At 41.0% G+C, this 20,287-nt stretch overlaps 1 protein-coding gene and 1 pseudogene across 2 annotated transcripts; both read right to left on the bottom strand.

Moving 5' to 3' along the window:
• Positions 1 to 4,583: 4,583 nt before the first annotated feature.
• LOC148575164 (uncharacterized) lies at positions 4,584 to 5,016 on the bottom strand. Its single transcript, XM_088505065.1, has one exon. The coding sequence runs from the start codon at positions 4,988 to 4,990 to the stop codon at positions 4,805 to 4,807; it is 186 nt and encodes a 61-aa protein (XP_088361191.1). The 5' UTR covers positions 4,991 to 5,016; the 3' UTR covers positions 4,584 to 4,804.
• A 118-nt stretch (positions 5,017 to 5,134) lies between these two features.
• Positions 5,135 to 6,636, bottom strand: LOC107625722 (uncharacterized; annotated as a pseudogene). Its single transcript, XR_015905208.1, has 3 exons — positions 6,499 to 6,636; positions 5,744 to 6,239; positions 5,135 to 5,379 (listed from the first exon to the last, which is right to left on the bottom strand). The product of XR_015905208.1 is annotated as an uncharacterized LOC107625722 (transcript).
• Between the last annotated feature and the right edge of the window lie 13,651 nt (positions 6,637 to 20,287).

Genomic DNA, 20,287 nt, shown 5'->3' with positions numbered 1-20,287 from the left:
CCAACGAAGTAATGTCCAAGAGGGCCCGATCCAAGTCCAGCGTCACCCGTGTCAGCCCCGTCACCCATCCCTGTACCATACCACTCACCCCCATGACCGCCATCGTGTGTACTAGTACCCGCAACTGCAACAGCCCCTGAACCACCCCCGCCAACGGGCCCATGCTGATCATCGTCGTCGTCCCCACAGTCAGCATGCCCCCTCGCCCTACCTCCCTGGGCTCGTCGTCCGCCTCTAACTGGACCGGCGTCGTGATCATCGTCCATACCATGATCAGGCCACCTAAACTCACGCTGGCTCCGCCGTGTCCCCACACCCATCCTCCTCTCAACCCTACGCCTGTCCGGCACGTCCTCAAGACGATCCATGTCAGGAACTTGCCCCGGACCTCGCTGTGATGCCTCAACTGGAACCGGAACTGATCTAGGATCCCCCAGCTGCGTGTCCGGAGACAAGAACCTCTTCCCATGCTGACTCCACCAATCAAGGAACTCATGCGACGGTCCGGGGTCGGCAACAACGTCGAACCTCAGCACACTCTGCTGACGAGAGTCCCAGCAGAGATGCCACTTCTCCAAATAAGACGGGAACCACCGATCGCCACCTCTACCGTCCTTGGACATCAGAAAGTCGATGTTCAGAGCGGGAAGCGGAGGGGGCTGAACCCCTCCAAACTGCGGAAGAACACGATCTATCTGATGCCACTCTATGACAGCAAAGTAGATCAGCGCGGTCACAGAGCGCCACAACGCCATATGCCGAGGCTCCAAAACCTCCGGATGCAAAACCTGAAGTACGTCGGGGCTACTGTACGGCATCCATATGAACTGCACAACACAAGGAAGCCATTCTTGTCAGGGCAACTGTTGGAACCAAATAGAAAAGCTTGATTATAAAAGGACACTTGTTAACTTGCATACTCACCTCCCTGTCCTGTAACCGGTCTATCCTGAGCCTCCACATCGCCACTCTAGGACCCTTCTCGCTCCCGGAAGGGTTGTAACCTGACCATCTGCAAGATACACATGTGTTACATCAACTGAAATATGTGTTTAGAGTATGCAATAGACTATTAATGAAATGCAGTGATGTGTGTAAAATTGAAACAGATAAGGCCGTTTCTAGTACCTCGAGGCCGACGGCCAGCTGAACGTCTCATATCCTGCAGGCCTAAACCGAGGAAAGCACCAAAAGATCCAAGACTGAAGTAGCTGAAGCGGGCCGGCTAACTTGACGACATGTCTGTTTGCGACTCGGCACATGCAACGGTACAACCAAGCCAGTGCTGCAGAACCCCAGCTGTAGGTACCCAGCTCCTCCAGCCTCGCTACGTACGGAAGCCATCTGATGTGAATCCGGTTCCCGGACTTGTCCGTGAACAGCTGCGTGCCCAACAACATCATGATGTACGCACGGGCATATCGGCGCACAGTCTCCTCATCTGCATCCTCCGGGCACTCGCCAAAAGTCTCCTGAAACCAGCTGCAGTTCACGGCGTACTTCTGAACCTGACTAGGAGGAGGTATAACTCCGAGCAACTCCTGGAACCAGACCCAGGCTGGACGGCCACCCTCGATGTATATATGGAACTCTGACAGGCACCCGCTCACGTAACGGCCGTCCACTGGCAAACCCAGCTGGTATGCCACGTCCTGGAGTGTGATAGTGCACTCTCCGAACGGCATATGAAACGTGTGCGTCTCGGGACGCCATCGCTCCACGAATGCACTGACAAGGGCCTCGTCTAGCTGGAACCATCGGTCGTTCAACATTGCAAGATGGTATAGACCTGCCATCTGCAAGTACGGAACGTATCTATCATCAAGTCGCATGCCCTGCTGCCGCCGCATGCTCCTAATGCATCGCTGGGGCTGCGAGTAGTAATGAACCGCATAGTTAAAACCAGCTTAAAAACCAACCACAACCGTAAGCAACGCGATAAATCATCAACAAACCATTCTGCTAAATAAAACCGCATAACATTACATGAAAGATAAGCAACTGGAAAACAAACCCATATACCGCACAACTAAGCCGTTAACATAAACCGGCTTAACGAGATCCACTAACAAGAAAAACCTTAACTAAACCGGTTTACATAAAACATCTAGCGTAAAACAACTACAATCAAACAAGTCAAACAAATCACCAACATAAAACCACTAACGAAAACCACCTACCCTAAACCACTCAAATAAACCGCTTGCATAAACCACTCACAAAAATCGGTAACATAAACCAACAAAATAAACCACTAACAAAAACCACTAACTTAAACCACTAGCTTAAACCACTAACATAAACCACTACCCTAAACCACCAACCTAAACCACTAACATAAACCACTAACTTAAACCGCTAACTTAAACCACTAACATAAACCACCTACATAAACCACTAACATATACCACCATCTAACCCACATGCAAAACTACTAAGTCACAAATACCGCTATAATAAAAAATATTTCCGTACTAACCTCGTCGTTGATGACCCCGGCTATATGAGCGACTCCGTCCAAGCGATATAACCGTGCCGGATCGTCCCCCATCAGCAGAGTATTCCGTTCAGGTCTTCCTCGGAGAGAATCTGGGTCATTTTCTCTGAGATTTGGTGGGGTAGGGGGAAGGAATAATAGTTCGAATGAGGGTGATTCGAACTCCTTATATAGCCGAATCACCCCTAATTCGAACCAGCTTAGTTCGATTTATGAAGGACCATGCCAAGGGTAATTCGAACCAGCCTGGTTCGAATTACATACGTTGCACAATTGGCTATAGTTCGAACTAGAGGAGTTCGAATTACTTGACTTAGTAGTTCGAACCACCCTGGTTCGAATTACTAAGGTTTGTAATTCGAACCACCCTGGTTCAAATTACATAAAATTCACGTTTGACTTATTGCTGAAACGATTTTCACTTTGGCGTATTTAGGTTACACATTTCTTGCCTTGGCTTATTCTAGTTTTTTGCCCTAATTTCGAGTATATATTTAAATAGGCACTTAAATAATTTTGTATTGGATATTTTTTTTAAAAAGATTTTATTATATTGAGATTTTTAAATTTTACAACAGTAAGACATATAAATTTCTATTTTAATTATATCGTTATTTTTACTTTTTACTTAGACAAATAAATTTTTAAAATATAATGAAAAGACTTATATGTCTAATTTTTATAAAATTTAAAGATCTCAATGTAATAAAAAAATTTTAAAAACAAAATGTCTAATACAAAATTTTTTAAAATTTTATTTAAATATATACTAGACAATTTAAGACAAAGTATAAACTAAGGATAAAAAAATTAATTTTGTGGAATCATACATTTACCTATCACTTTCTTATTAAAGAACAAAAGAAAATTATTGAGATGATAGTTTTTGATAAGGACGAATAGACTGCCTTTGATAATGATATTCTATATTATCTCTATCTTTAGAGTGGTTGCTACTTAGTTCATTAATTCAAATTAAATAATAATTCGTATATTTCTAGTAGTATAACTTTAAATTTTGCATATTTTTCTCATCTATTTAACTATTTCATTAATCAATCTTCTTTCTCAACAAGTCAACATTTTATTTTCGTCAAGATTTATACGTCTATTTTACATGATGTGCAGTTTTATCACGCGTAATGTTTGGTAGGAGTGACTGGTGAAATATAAGGAGTAAAAACTAAAAAGTAAAAACCCTTCCAAGTTCCAACCTAAAGTTTTGCTTAAGGCCCATGTTAAAAATGTAGTGATGATAACAAGAATTTTGTTTAACTAAAGTTTGGCTTAAGGCCCATGTTAAAAATGCAGTGAGTTATTGATCAGCGACAAACTCTTAAATGAAACTCCAATTTACAATAGATTAGTCCTTAATTTATTGGGTTGGTGGATACCGTGGATAACAAAAAAAAAAAAACAAGAAATTTTCTCTTTTTCTCCGAAAACAATTTAGGCAAAGAAATTTAAGCCTTTTGAAATTTGAAGTTGAGAAGAACGTTACTATTCATTTTTAGTTTTAGGAAAATTTTTTGAAGGTTTGAATTCCGGTACTGTGGGGATAACATTTTGCTAATGATTCAGCCAACTTCTCTAATACTAACAGAAATCATTGGGTTATCTATGAAATTTTTTCCATGAGAATTACTGTTAGATTTAATAATACTACCGAGTACCGAGAGATAAATTCATCTAGAATGTCTGCAAAAATAATCATTAACGTGTATCTTTTCTCATCTTAAAAATTGTCAATAACTACTTGTCTACTTGGATTGATTGAGGGTTCGAATCTCGCACTCTACATTCTACATGCAACAATTTATTAACTAACAACAAACCCTTAAATGCTTCTATCCGCAGCTTTTATAATTGATTGCTCCTAGGGTGAGGAAGAAGGGATCCAAAACTTTATTCTGCTCCTTTCTAAAATAAGAGCATCATGTTATAAAATAGAGGCACAAATCTTATTATTACAAGAGCTATTGTTATTTATGTTGATAATTTAATACTGTGTTTCTCTTGTTCTATGACATTTTCAAGTGAATATATGACGCACAAAAGATCCTCATCCTATAAAGACCAAAAAAATTGAATAATCTCAAAATATAAGAATTAGACAAAAAAAGAAGAAAAGGTCTGAATCCTACTAAAAATATAACTACATAAATAAAATCTCCTTCAAATTAAAAAAAGAAATATCACAACATTATCATTATGTAATGATGATGATGATAGCCAAATTGAAAGGAGGCACTAAAATTAAAAGCCTATTTTCCTTGCTACAAAAATGGATGGACATGGTAGCAATCTTTATAAGAGGAATTTAAGTCTTGCAAATGTCAAAAAGCCTGTGTGACCTCTAGCTTCGCCACAAGGTCTAGCCATATCTGAAGATACAGTACTGTCTGGCGCATAGCTTCCGTCGGAACGTTGCCTCCTCTTGCAAGGCAGAGAAGAACCATTAGAACCATTGTTGTCTCCATTAAGGTTTTCCATTTTTTCCCTTCTCTAACTTCGTATGTGCGTAACACACCTCAAATGTTCTTATATCTTTAACACAAAAACAAAATTTATTTAGGAATTATAACTTGAAAGACATAGAAAAGGCACCAAAAGTTGTAAAATATAGAGAGAATGTACCTGTGAAGCAGTTTTAAAGTGTTTCGCACGATCGCTGTACTTGCTCAACACATGGAGAGAATGAGCACAATGTACCATATTGTTTTAACATTTTTTCGGCTGAGGGAATAGCAAGCCATGGTTGGGGTAGATCCAAGAATACGGCATCAGCCAAGCCAGCAAATTCATTTGGAAATCCCTCGCCCTGAATATCCCTAACTCGCACACTAATTAAGCTGCTTAGACCTGTCCTCTCAAAATCATCCCTATGAAGAAAAAAATCAATCAAGTAAACATATCAAACCGGAATGGTGGAATGGTTCTATATTCCACATAACCCTATGTCAAGAAAATAGTAGTAACCTACATAGAATCTAACTATCACTAGCTTTCAAATCGACTTTTTCAGCCATTCAAGAATGCTAAATCCTGTTAAGCAGAGTCCTAACTAATCCAACTAAACATCAACTTATGCATACAAAATACGAAGAGATTGAACATTGGAATATTTTTTCACGAATATGTAACTTCAAATGCATTCGATTTAGGTTCCCAGGCAATGGTCACAAACTTGCAATCATGAGGTAAGTGGAAATTAAGAATATCACTATCATCTTCCTTGTTCGTTACCTAGCCGAAGCAGCTCGTTGCTCATGGAAGTCGAACGTATGGACATGTCCCGTAGGAGCAACAGCCCTTGCAAGCGAAGTAGTTAAAGATCCACTTCGAGTGCCAGATTCAAGAACCAAGCAACCAGGAACAACCTCCAAGTACATGATAACAAAGCTAATATCTGCAATATAGAGAATCTGAGTCCTGTGGCTTAACACTAAGTCCATAACTCTGGTGTTGGAGCTAACAAATATACAAAACCACCCTTATTGCTGAATACTTTAGACCCAAATGGCTTTCCTATCCATTCTGAATGCTTAAAAACACCGAATCAATTCTGCAGTACCGAATTTTCAGACACTGTTACTGCCTTCATGTTGTCATGCCTTTCATAAACTACAACCAAATCACTATTGCTAATCAATATATTGAAAGATAATTTCTTTGCAGGATCAATTGCCAACATCTTAAAAGGTCCTCAAGAATCTTTCAGCAAAATCACAAGGAACAATTCCTGTCATTCATAAAGGGGAAAAACCAACAATGCAAATTGAATTATTTGAATGTAACTAGTATTTGATCTTAATGCATTTAACTCTCAGTCCCAAAATTCTGAGCATAAAACACTAATGAAAGTAGTTACCAAACTTGAAATTAAATAAACTCGTGAACTTTTCTCTTTGATGAAAAACCAAGTAAAGTAACATAAAAATCAAGACATGGATTGAAACAAGAGAATCAAAGGAGAAAAGAGAAGGAATGACGAAACTAACCGGGGTCTGAGCAAGCACTAATCCTTACTCGTCAAGTTGAAAACTTTATGGACCCAATTGATGGGTTCGCAAGTTGGTATCAGAGTTTGAAGATTACTTACTTTTGCGAATGGGAATGAAGCATCAAACAACAGCGGCACTGGTTTAAGTTTAACATAAACAAAAACTGATTTGGGGGTTTAACTTAAACTAAGGCTATGTTTGGATCGGTGGTTTGGGAAGAGGAAAAAACGAGCTGAAGTCAGAAGAGATTATAATAGGATTTTATTATTTCTATGTAATTAATTTTAGGGTAAAAAACCATATTGAGCCAAAGCAAGAATCTTGTAACCAAAATGCGCCAAATCCAATTTCGTTTCAGCAATGAGCCAAAGTGTATTTTAATATAATTCGAACCAAGCTGGTTCGAATTGCACTCCTTCATAATTCGAACCAACTTGGTTCGATTTAGTGTTGTACGTATTTGAATAATTCGAACCACTAAGGTTCGAACTCCTCCCATACGTAATTCGAACCACTATGGTTCGAACTTCTCTCATACATAATTCGAACCAGGGTGGTTCGAATTATGCTTTGAATTCGATTCCATGTAATTCGAACCAGGCCGGTTCGAATTACTCCTAGTGCACTCCTTCATAATTCGAACCAGGCTGGTTCGAATTAGGTGTGATTCGACTATATAAGGAGTTCGAATCACCCTCATTCGAACCATTATCCCTCCCCCTACCCCACAAAATCTCAGAGAAAACGACCCAGATTCTCTCCGAGGAAAACCTGAACGGACTACTCTGCTGATGGGGGACGATCCGGCACGGTTATATCGGTTGGACGGAGTCGCTCATATAGCCGGGGTCATCAACGACGAGGTTAGTACGGAAATATTTTTGATTCAAGCGTTAGTTGTGCCTTAGTGGTTTTGTATCTTGGTTAGACGGTACTTTATGTTAGTGGTTTATGTAGGTGGTTTAGGAGAGGGGATTATGTAGGTGGTTTATGATAGTGGTTTAAGCTAGCGGTATAAGTTAGTGGTTTATGTTAGTGGTTTAGGGTGGTGGTTTAGGGTAGTGGTTTTTGTTAGTGGTTTAAGTCAGTGGTTTTTGGTAGTGGTTTATGTTGGTGGTTTATGTTAGCGGTTTTTGTTAGCGGTTTTTGCAAGCGGTTTTTTTATGTGGTTTAGGGTAGTTGTTTAATGCTAGGTGGTTTAAGTAAGCCGGTTTATTGAATTTGTTTCTTGTTAATGGCTCTCGTCAATTGTGGTATATGCTAGCGGTTTAGTTGTGTGGTTTAGGGTTTGTTTTCCAGTTAGTTGTCTTTCATGTAATGTTATGCTGTTTAATTTAGCAAAATGGTTAATGTAAACCGGTTTATGTGAACCGGTTTACTGTAAAACCTGTGTAGTTATATATCTGAGTATGCGGTTCTTTTCATGCGCAGCCCGAGCGATGCATTAGGAGCATGAGGCGGCAGCAGGGCATGCGTCTTGATGACAGATACGTTCCATACTTGCAGATGGCAGGGCTATACCATCTTGCAAGGCTGAACGACCGGTGGTTCCGGCTAGACGAGGCGCTCGTCAGTGCATTCGTGGAGAGATGGCGTCCCGAGACGCACACATTTCATATGCCGTTCGGAGAGTGCACGATCACACTCCAGGACGTGGCATACCAGCTGGGTTTGCCAGTCGATGGCCGTTACGTGAGCGGGTGCCTGTCAGAGTTCCATATATACATCGATGGCAGCCGTCCACCCTGGGTCTGGTTCCAGGAGTTGCTAGGAGTTATACCTCCTCCCAGTCAGGTTCAGAAGTACGCAGTGAACTGTAGCTGGTTTCAGGAGACCTTTGGTGAGTGCCCTGAGGATGCAGATGATGACACTGTTCGCCGATATGTCCGTGCGTACATCATGGTGTAGTTTTCTTGTTATGTAGTGCTCTGTTCATGTCTGTTTATGTATTAAATGAAACATGATAAGGTATAATGATTTCGTTTAGTTATTAAAATGAGGATCAACGAGTCCTGTAGCATAACTTGTAATGGAAGACAACATATTCATTACTACTCACAAATACCAAAGTTCAATGCATTAATCTCGACAAGTTAGATATGTGGTCAAGCAATGCATCTAACAAGACAACTTAAATGTAAATAACACTAACAATAACATCATGGAAACTAATTTCGCCCTGTCTGAGACGATCCTACTACCTGTGGGCATCTACGTCTAGTGTGTCCGGGTTGGCGACAAAGGCCACACCGTTTTGGCCTGTTTGGATCTGCCTCATCCATATTCGTCCGTATCCTTGTGGATCTAGGCCGCCCCTCTCTCGCACGCCTTCTGTTTGGGTCCGGAATCACGGTGGGCCCATCGTAGGGTGGCCAGTAGCCCTCCGGGATTGGAGGTGTGAATCCCATCCGATAGACATTGAACACCGAGCTAATCTGATAGACGCTATGAACATAGGAGCTCCAGCTCACACGTGCGTAGGCACAGCATGCAAGTGCGTGCTGACACGGGAAATGAAGCGCCTGAAAGTACCCACAGTCACATGTCCGGGAGGCAAGCGATACTCGGTAAGTACCCAATGAGAAAGTACCAGTCGGAGTGGTCTCCGCTACGGTGAACTCGGAGTTATCACGGTCATACAACGTCACCGTGAAGCACCTGGCCGTCTTCAAGTTGGCCTCAATACACTTCACCAAATGCTGACTGAACTGCTGTCCGGTGCCCATCTGGGCCTCAGCCTCTCGCCCCTTGCGAACAAAGAGTTCGGCCAGCCTACCATATGTTGCCTTCACCAGGGATGCTACAGGAAGATTTCTTACACCCTTGAGGATTGAGTTCACACACTCGGAGATATTCGTCGTCATGTGACCGAATCTCCTCCCCTCATCGCGATGCTGCGTCCACAAGGAGTAATCAATACGGTTCGCCCACTCACACATCGCCGGGTCTTCAGACCGCAGTATATCAAACCAGTAATCAAACTCAACCTCAGTCTTCGCGTACGCTGCATTCACGAGAAGCCTCCTAGCGTCTTTGCCCTTGAAGGTAAGGGCGAAATTAGCGGCTACGTGTCGTATGCAGAATGCACGGTACGCAGATGGTGGTAACCAACCTCCGTCCGGGGCCTCAAGCGCAGACTTGATGCCGTTGTGCCTATCCGATATAACCAGCAGACCGGGCTGCGGGGTCACGTGCTGCCGAAGGTGCGAGAGAAAGAATGTCCACGACTCCGCATTCTCACCCTCTACTAGTGCGAATGCGACAGGTAGAATGTTGGAGTTCCCGTCCTGTGCAATCGCAATGAGCAACGTTCCCTCATACTTACCATATAGATGTGTGCCGTCAATGCTGACTAGCGGCTTGCAATGCCGGAATGCCTCGATGCACGGAGGGAAAGTCCAGAAAAGTCTGTGGAAATAAGCTTGAGACTCGTCCACCTGTCCTCCAACTCGAACCGGGCTCGTCCTGAGGACCGCAACAGTACCAGGCATCGTCAGCTGGACACCCAACACCCACCTAGGTATCTCGCTGTATGACTCATCCCAGTCACCGTAGATGAGGCCAACGGCCTTCTGCTTCGCCATCCATACCCTCCTGTAAGTCGGCCTAAAACCAAAATGCGCTGCCGTGGCGTTCAGGAGCACCTTGATGCTAACCGATGCGTCAGCCCTAACCATTGGCATAATGAACGCCGAAATCACAGAATGATCCAAACTTCTGTGATCACTTGATATGGATGTGGCCAGGCAAGTGTGAGGGCCATTGTACCGTTTGACCTCCCAAATGCCCTTGCGCTTCCGGAGACTCAGTCGAATCAACCATGTGCACCCATTCCCGAACTCGGAACACTTGCCCACATACCGGCGGTGATCGGACTCCACCACCTTGTACTATACCCCTCGCCGGATGCTGTAAGTCTTCACACTTAACAGGGCCTCATCTTTATCCTGGAATTGCTGACCAACCTGGAACTCTGTGAGACCAGCATTCCCTTCCGCATCTCTAGCTCCGAATCCAACAGCGTGCCCTAACGCACCCTCATTCGTCATGGCGTCCAGGTCCAGCGAAGAAAAATATGGTGGATACTGCTGTGTGCCAGAGCTAGAACCACCGCCAGCCAATGCAGGCCCAGCCGCTACAACCTCGTCCCCGCTATCATCCTCAATCGTTTCGGGCTCAACGTCGTCCTCATCAGGATCACCCAATTCTCCGTCTCCGACGCCAACCGGTGGAACGCCGTGTAAAGGGTTTGGCAGAACATCAAAGGATCCTACCTCGTCGCGGACGCCGTCATTCAAATCAACAGCAAATGACGGGGAGGCGACAAGTTGGGCCGCTGGCTCGTAAACTGGGACGGAGGAAGAAGCCACAGCAGCCATGGAACTGGAGCCAGCTGCCGTGGCTACATTGGTGGTATTCCGGTTCGAACCCCCTGAGCTGGATACCACATCAACCAGCTTTGCCAGCAACTCTGGTGTGCGGACCTCCGGAAACTGCCTCCGACAAAGAAACATGACTTGGAGGTCCTCATCACTACCAATCGTGAGACAATCATACTTCACCGTATCGTGCAGGATCGTGACTGGAATGCGATAGAAAAACTTCTTAATCCGCTTCGCACCTTCCAGGCCAAGTTTCATCAGCACAGATCTAACCAGGTCATTATAGCTTGTCGTTCGATTCACCACAATATAGAGAGGATTCTTATCCGTGAACTTCACTCCGGACCGAGTTTTCCTCTTGATGGATCCTCTGTGGTGTACCAAAACAGCAAAACTCTCCTCCTCACTAGCCATCTTACACCCTCTAATGAGAGCAAATCACGTTTACAGCTTTTATATAGAGCTCTGAGTCCTACTAATTCGAACTAACCTGGTTCGAACCATGATACATGTAATTCGAACCAGCCTGGTTCGAATTACATGAATCAACCTCTCTCCCCATAATTCGAACCAACCTGGTTCGAATTATTACACTAACCTACTCTCCACATAATTCGAACTCAACCGGTTCGAATTACATGCTCTTCTGGTTCGAACCTAACCGGTTCGAATTATTCAAATTTTTCCAGTAGTAGTTCGAACCAAGATGGTTCGAATTACTAGCTAATAGAGTTCGAACCTTGGTGGTTCGATTTATATAAAAATGCCTCTTGGCTTATTGCTGAAACAAATTTCTGTTTGGCGTATTTTGGTTAAACTTTTCTGGATGTGGCTTAATATGGTTTTTTGCCCTTAATTTTAGAAATAAGTACTATTTTGGGGTTTTTTATTTTAATAAATAAAATAATTATAATAATTACTGAAATAAATAATTTAAAAAATATTTATTGAAATAAATATCTATCTCTTATCTCGTTTACACTATAAATGAGATAATTTTTCATGTATTTCGTTGTATTTCTTTTACAGTTTAAACGAGATATGTGTATTTTTTTAATTTTCATATATCTCATTTACAATGTAAATGAGATATATGTATATATAAATAATTAAATATAATTTTTTTAAATAATAAAAATATTAATAATTTAAATTGGACCAAACTCTTAAAAATAGAACGTTTCAAATAAGAGGGAAGATGGACGATTTTAAATCATAATTTTCAGAACCGAACCGGTAATTAAACCGATGTGATTACTGGGTCACTAGATTACTGGTTCAACCGGTGGATCACTGGTCGAACCGGTTAACTCGATATAATTAAACAATTATGTAAAATTTAATTATTTTTTTTATTATAAGTACTTTTATTTTGTTTTTATAAAAATAATTATCATTTTCAAATTTTAATACTTTATTAATTAATTTATATTTATTATATTATTATATTATTATAAGTAAAAACTTACATACAGTTAATTTTCATGTGAAGTTGATATTTAAAAACAGTTAGATGATTTGACAAGTTTAACTAAATATTTTCTAACGATTTTCAACTATCAACTTCATATGAAGACAACTGCATGTGAGTCTTTACCTATTATTATATATTACAAGTATTTATTGAAAAAATAATATTAATAGATATCATATAATCATCAAAAGAAAAAATAAATTATGATTAATAATTTTTTTGTTTATCTTTTTAATATATATATATATATAATAAAATTTATAGTTAAATAAAATATAATTGATTTAAAAATGAGTGACTTTAAAATTAAAATTAATTGAATATAAGTAAAATAAAAAATTATTATATGTATTATAATTTGGATATATGTTAGTAGGAAGCAATGTGGCTTGGTGGTATGATTGCCTTTCTTGCAACTCTGGAGTATATGGAGAGCATAGTGGACTTGCAGAACCCAGATGCATCTTAGCTTTGCCTTCAATTGGGACAGAGCGGTTCGGTCTGGTCCGATTTTTATCGGTTTTGGCCGGTTCGTTTTGGTTCTCTGCCTTAAATGGTCCTAACCTTGGACCGAATCGGTATAGGATTCGGTCCGGTTTTAATAACTATGTTTTAAATAATAGAGAAAACAATTAGTACATTTTAAATAATAGGGAAGATGAACTATCCATTTAAAATAAGCACGTTAACACATTTACTTTTTCGTTGAAATAAGTGAAAGCATGAATAAGTGCACCGGTAAACTACCCACTATTAACACCCGATATTTAAATTGTATGTTGGCCCTTTTATCGTGGCCGCTAATATCCAAATAATACATAATACATTAACCCTTCATTCATCCTTTGAAAATTGCATTCCATTCTCAACGGCTTCTTCCATATCCGTATCCCCCACTTCTATTCTACCATAAATTCTGCTCAACTACTTTCAAATTGTTTTTAAAATAAGAAAAGATAAAACAAAATATTTTTATATTATAAAAATATATAAAAAAATAGACACAAACAATAATGCAAATATTAATTTTAATTATTTCGAATTATTTTTGTACAAAAAATATTATTGGAAAATAGATAAAAATATAAAAAAAATTTTATAAACAAAATAAACCTATGTATGTTTAATTTATTAATTATTATCATTAGAATTTTAAAATTATTTTTTCAATAAAAAGCTTTTAGTTTTTTATTTCTAACAATATACTAAGAATATTAGTTAAAGTTTTAAGTGAATGGAATAAGCAATAGTATTAATAATGGGTAGTTAGAAAAAAAAATAAGCGTGTTAGTAGTGGACAGTTTAACGGTACACTTATGTATGCTTTCACTTATTTCAACGGTTAGGAAAAGTAAACGTGTTAACGTGCTCATTTTAAATGGACAATCCATCTTTTCTATTATTTAAAATACACTATTTTATCTTCCCTATTATTTAAAATGGTCTATCTTTCCTATTATTTGAAACGTTCCATTTTTAAGAGTTTAGTCCAATTTAAATTATTAATATTTTTTATTATTTTTAAAAATTATATTTAATTATTTATATATACATATATCTCGTTTACAATGTAAACGAGATAAGAGAGGGATATTTATTTCTGTAAATATTTTTTAAATTATTTATTTCAGTAATTATTATAATTATTAAAATAAAAAATCCACTATTTTGGTCGGTAAAATTTTGGGTAAAAATAAAAATAATTCCTAAAATTTTTGACATTTAAAATTATCTTAAATATTGAATTTTGTTTTAAAATGTTCTGGTTTAACCCAACAAATACTGGAGTTCCACCAAGTGGATCGTGATCCAACCAAACAACGAAACGCCTATCACATGACACAATCTCCTCAAGGGAGATCTAGACAGCTGCCAGCTTCTAAGGAATTGGGTCCAAGCGAGAGGATCTACCCGACGAATGGGGATAAAGGAGAGGGATCTATCCCTTTCCTCAGGCACGTCACCACAACCCTAATCTAACTGTCTTACCGTACGGATGCTAACTTTGGCATCGGAGTGTCCTTGCAGGTGGCCCCACTCACTGATCAACCAATGAACCACAGACGCAACTCCTTCCATCGGAAGTTCATGTTCAGGTCCTCATCTTCACCCGAAACACCCTAACACCAGCTGACCCTCTGAACCCACGAACAATGGCGTTGTCTGTGGGACTGACGCGAGCTGAGGATGGAGGTCTTCCTCCGCCCAGAGGATGAGCCAGGGAAGGGTGCGAACAACGGGCGGTAAGGAGGTCGTCTCATGAGTAGACTGAGCACGGGGACCTCCCGGAGACGCCGACCAACCCCCTCTAATAACGACCACTCCCACGATCAGTCCTCGGAAAGGCATCCATTCAGGGGTACAAGCAGCGACAACTTCCGAATATGCAAGAATTCAAGCGCAAGGTTCAAACCTCGAAAGAGAGTTGGCAGCGAGAGACCACTACAACCTTGAGACTCGCCGAAACACTCGTTCGTACGCAAAGGCCCGGCCGAGCCATTCTCGCACCTAGTCCCCGCTAAGGAGATAGGAAGAAAGATGGCACGCGGGAGAGGAGGATGATGGGCGCGACGAGACCGACAGTCGTACCCAGTTCCTTTACTCCCGAGAATCAAGAAGCCGTGAACATAGGAAGGAGAGGAAAAGGAAGCATTGGGATCCCATCGTGATCAGCACCACCCCCTTCCACTCCTCCATCCTCAAAGTCCGATTACCTAAGAACTTCTATAAGCCGATGGACATGAGGCATGATGGCATCAAATACCTGCAAGAGCACATCACGGCCTTCGAGGCCAAAATGAACTTGGAGGGTGTGGGAGATGCGGTCAGGTGCCAGACATTTCCCATAACCCTGGTGGGACCAGCGTTCCGTTGGTTCAATTCTCTCCCACAAGGTTCTATAACCACCTTTTCAAATATTTCTCTGAAGTTTCTAGCCTAATTCACCACACGCATCGCCAAGGCAAAGCACTCGATCAACCTCTTGAGGATAACACAGTGGGTTGGCAAGCCCATGAGAAAGTACCCAGACCGTTTTAACAATGAGTGCTTAGAGATTGAGGGCCTTACAGACTCCATGGCTAGCCTGTGCCTCACTAACGGCTTAGTGAACGAGGATTTTCAAAAACATTTAACCACCAAGCCTATGGGGACAATCCATGAGATACAATACATGGCAAGAGAGTACATAAACAATGAGGAGGTTAGTCAGGTGGTAGCCGCGAATAAACAGCAGCTAGCCACCCGACCCCCCGTCAGGCCAGCAACCCGGAAAAACTGAGGGATGCTCTAAGGGAGATGCCATCGGGGAGGCCATTTAAACTTTTCCCCAGATAGGAAAATTCACAAACTATATCCCCTTGACCGCCCGATCGTGGAAGTCTTCTAGTAGATTGCGGATAGAGGCATTCTACCGAAACTGAGGCAATTGAAAGACCGAGCCGGAGGAAACAAGAACCTGTATTGTGATTACCACAAGGGTTTTGGACACAAGACGCAGGATTGCTTCGACTTGAAGGATTCACTAGAACAAGCTATCTGAGAAGGAAAACTGAGTGTGTTTTTGCGGTTCATCCGAAAACAAAGAAGAAAAGAAAGGGAGCGTTTCGAAGAGGACTGTGGTCGGGCTATCAAGCCGAAGCAAGACCCTCCAGAGAACCCGGACATGACTCCAACAGTAGTAGTGAACGTGGTGGTTGGCATGAATGGTGTATTTAAGTCGAAGTCCGCAACAAAGGAAGATGCCAAGATACTTGTCGTGGCAACGGAGGAGAGACTTCCCCCAGAAAGCTCTCCAAAATAACATTTGGTCCTGGAGACTGGTGGTACGAAGACCTCCCAAAGGACTCGCCAATGGTGGTTATGACGAGAATCGAGACGAGTTTGGTTAAGCAAATCTTAGTTGACACAGGGGCATATTCGAACATTAGGTTCCAAAATGTGTTCGACACCCTGAGGTTAAAGGAAAGCGACCTCAAGGACCACCACCATGGAGTCGTGGGGCTAGGCGATAACTACATCAAGCCAGAGAGCTCCGTCGTCCTGCCGATCTATATTGGTTCCGTGGCAAGTAGAAAGTCCGCAATGGCTGAGTTCGTAGTCCCGAAGGATTCCATGGCATACAAAATCATCCTGGGGAGGAGAACCATTAATGACTTATTGGCGGTCATTTCCATGAAATTCTTAACAATGAAGTTTGTGGCAAACAACAAGTTGGTGGGGACGATCTGAAGAGATTTAGAGATGGTTGTCGCTTACGACAATGCTAGCTTGTCCCTGCAAAAGAGGTCCAAGGAGGCAGCTGGCGTGTTCTTGGCAGACCTGGACGCAAGGATCGAAAAACACTCGAGGCCTGAATGTAAACCCTATAAAATTAGCAAATAATTAGTCAATAAATTAAATTTTAAAAAATTAGAAATGTGAATTTTATATTAAAATAGGAAATAGCTCATTAAAACAAGAATTTTGACACTAATTTCAAAGAATTTGGCCCAAAATTGGGCCGAACCGATCAAATTAGGCCCAAAATGGGCCCAAGGCCCAACTCAGCCCATTAACCTTTAATGAACACAGCTTCCCCTTTCTCTTTCCTCTTCATTCACGCCGCACAACAAGGGAAGAAGGGGAAAAGCTTTCAAACCCTATCCTTGTGAACAAACCACCATATCTCCTCTCTCCGAGCTCCGATCGCCGCACCGTTTGCGGTCACGCGATCACCGCGTCGAGCTCTATGAATCTATCAGAACAGTTTCATAGGTAAGCCTCATTCTCACTTCAGTTTTTCTACCCCTTGAATTTTAAAAATTAGTGAGTATCTATATTGATATTTTGTTGAATTTGGTACTCTAGGTTCGATTTAGCTTGCAAAACTTATTGGGCTTGGTTCATTTGGTTCGTGGGTATGGTAAGGATTATTAACCTTAGCTATTTCTTGATTTGAGTAGGTTGGGTATTGAGTTTTGGGTATGTATATGCTATATATGTGTTAGGTGTGTATATATGTATGATATGGAGTCCTTGGAGCCATTGGAAGCTTGATTGGGAACTTGGTTGGTGTTAGAGCTAAATTTTGGTGTTGAAGCCTTGCCTTTTGCCTAAGTGGGTTGCCTTGGATAATACGTGGAAATCGACCAAGGTATGGTTTAGGTTTCACGTATTTAATATATAATGTTCTGTGAAAACTTAGGCTAGATTACCATAGGATAGGTTGGAACGAATGAGTATGTTTAATGCATAGCGCCTTAATGATGAATGTGATATAAAATTTAGTGTTTGCTGCATGATTATTGTTTATGATGTTGCTAGGTTGTTAGGTGATAAGTTAATGATGATGATGATATGAGTAAATAGGAATGGTTGGTGGTATATTGATGATTTTATTAACATTATTGGGAAATTTGTGCATATGATTGATTAAATTTGAGGAATGATTGTATATGATAATATGTGATGGAAGTGATGTGGTAATTGGTGTTGGGGTGCTGAATATATGTGTATAGAAGGTTGGGAGTGAGTTTTATGAAAATTGAGGTTAGAGTTTGTTTATAAAAAATGGATTTTTGGCTGAACTTTGATGAGTCGTAACTCGGCTTCCAGACCCTCAAATTGTTACAAATTTGTTTCATATGAAAATTGGGTCCGTGAAGTTTACACTGTTTGAAGAACGGATGGAAAATCTTTTAAAACAAAAAAGTTATGCGCGTCGGAAGTTTGGAGGGCAAAACTGAAAATCCTGCACTTTTCAGCATTTTGCTGATTCTGCACAGCTTGCGTACGCAACCAATGCACGCGTCATGACCAAATTCTTCAGGTTTGGCTGCTTGCGTACGCGAGCAGTGTGTTTGCGTACGCGAACATTGATTTTTAAGGAGTTGCGTACGCGACCACCTGCACGCAACGCGACCAACCCTTTCGGGTTGGGATCCTCGCGTACGCGAGGAAAGTGTTTGCATACGCGAGCAAGGATTTTCACACGCCCACGCGTACGCGTGGCCTCTCAGTAAATGCACCTCCACGCGTACGCGTGGCTCCTGTTTTAGCAAAAATGGATTTTGTGTTTTTAAGTCTAATTTCAAACTTCTAAACCTCTATTTTTATTCTTTTAGCCCCAAATCATAGTAGTAACTCCAGTAATGAGATAAAGTTAGGAAATTGAGGTAACTTGGAGGTGAAGTAAAGTGAAAAAAGTGATGAATTAAATACGAAAATAAGTATATTTGGAGTGTATATGGTACCATGACTTATATGATATGATTATGCAAAGATTACCATGATTATGAATATTATTTGGCTTATGCACTCAATTATCTGAGATACGAGTTTTCTTGGGTAAAGTACCGTGGCTTGCCACCACGTGTTCCAGATCAAAACTCGATACTATGTTGACCCTACGTCGTAACAGTGACCGGGCACGTATAAATTCCCGGGAATGGTACCCCACTGAGCAATTGATATTTATATATGTGAAAAAACTATGCATAAGACTCATGGGGATGCACAACGGGGGACAGTCCAGGGTTTAGTAGCCAGACTTATCGGGTTGGCTTGATAACCGACAGATGAGCCTTATTAGCCATAGGACAGACATACATCATGTGCATATTGTTTGTTTTATTTGCTATGCATTATTTGGGAATGCCTAATTGAATATATTATGTTAACTGCTATATTTGCTACTTGCACTACTTGCTTCCTACCTGTTGTGCTTGGATTTGTCTGTTTGTCTGTCTTTGCAAACTCACCGGAGATAGAGGAACAAAAGAAAGGTGGAAAAATTTAGTGTTAAGGTTAAGTTTAAGCTAAGCTTAGATATTCTTAGAAGACCACCCAATTATGAGTGTCGGCGTTCTAGGATTGCCTCTGGCGTTCCAAGGACCTTATATCTTATGTGCGTGGCACCTTTACCATGCCTAGAACCCTCGGTTCTCATCCCATACTATGTTGTTGTTTTCAGATGCAGGTTGAGAGGCACCTCGGTAGGCGTCTGGTGCTTCTGCAGCGAAGCGGTTTCTTTTTCGGGGCTCGCTTTTAATATATATATATATAGTTTCTCCTCTTGTATATATTGATACTTTACTTTTGTACCTCTTAGAGGATTCATGGAGAACTAGGGCTTTTAAACAAGTACTTTTGGGCTAAAGGTTGTATATTTTGTATGTAAATATTTTCTGGCCAGCCTTAGCTTCGCAGACTGAGTCAGAGACTTGTTATCTTGTATTCTTGACCTTCTAATCTTGTTTTCCATTTATTTGTGCTATGAGCTTTAGATTTCTTCACACGCAAGTAATCTTGTTTCCTGAGTGTTGTGTTTTTTTTTTTTTTTTTTGCGATTTCGCTCTATCCGTTTTTCAAAGCTCCTCGTATACTATATCCTTTTCAATATTATTACATATATATTTTATTTTAGAGGTCGTAATATCACACCACCTCTGTCTTACGGCTTAAGCGTAAGGCTCTGTGTGGTAGGGTATTACATTATGGTATCAGAGCAGTTCGTTGCTATAGAGCATGAGGGACGGACTGACTATGCTTCTGTGCATCCTCTGTGTGTGTAATTATGTGCTATTAGGATATCTAACTGATATATGTGGCATAAATGTTCATTAGCATGCATTTGGGACTTGAAGTACTAGACTTGCAATATTGAGATTGATCAACTTGATATTACTTGTTTGGTGTGTATAGGAACCAGATGTCGACTCGCGGATACGGTCACGGGCGAGGCAGAGGTAGAATAGGAAATGTTATTCCTGAACCGATAGGGAATAATCCTAACCATGTAGACTTCATGGCTGCCCAGGAAAATATGGCTGTGGCCATGCAGGTGACAGCCGAGGCACTGGGTAATCAAATAAACAATGATAATCACGGGAATAATAATGGTGAAGAAGGTCCTATGACACTTGCCACATTTCTGAAGGTTCACCCTCCG

The sequence above is a fragment of the Arachis ipaensis genome, chromosome B2 (genome assembly GCF_059453495.1).
Source record: "Arachis ipaensis isolate K30076 ecotype BB chromosome B2, ASM5945349v1, whole genome shotgun sequence".
In the NCBI taxonomy this organism is placed as follows: domain Eukaryota; kingdom Viridiplantae; phylum Streptophyta; class Magnoliopsida; order Fabales; family Fabaceae; genus Arachis; species Arachis ipaensis.
Note: the sequence above shows the minus strand (reverse complement) of the source record. Positions and strands in the feature narration are given on the sequence as shown.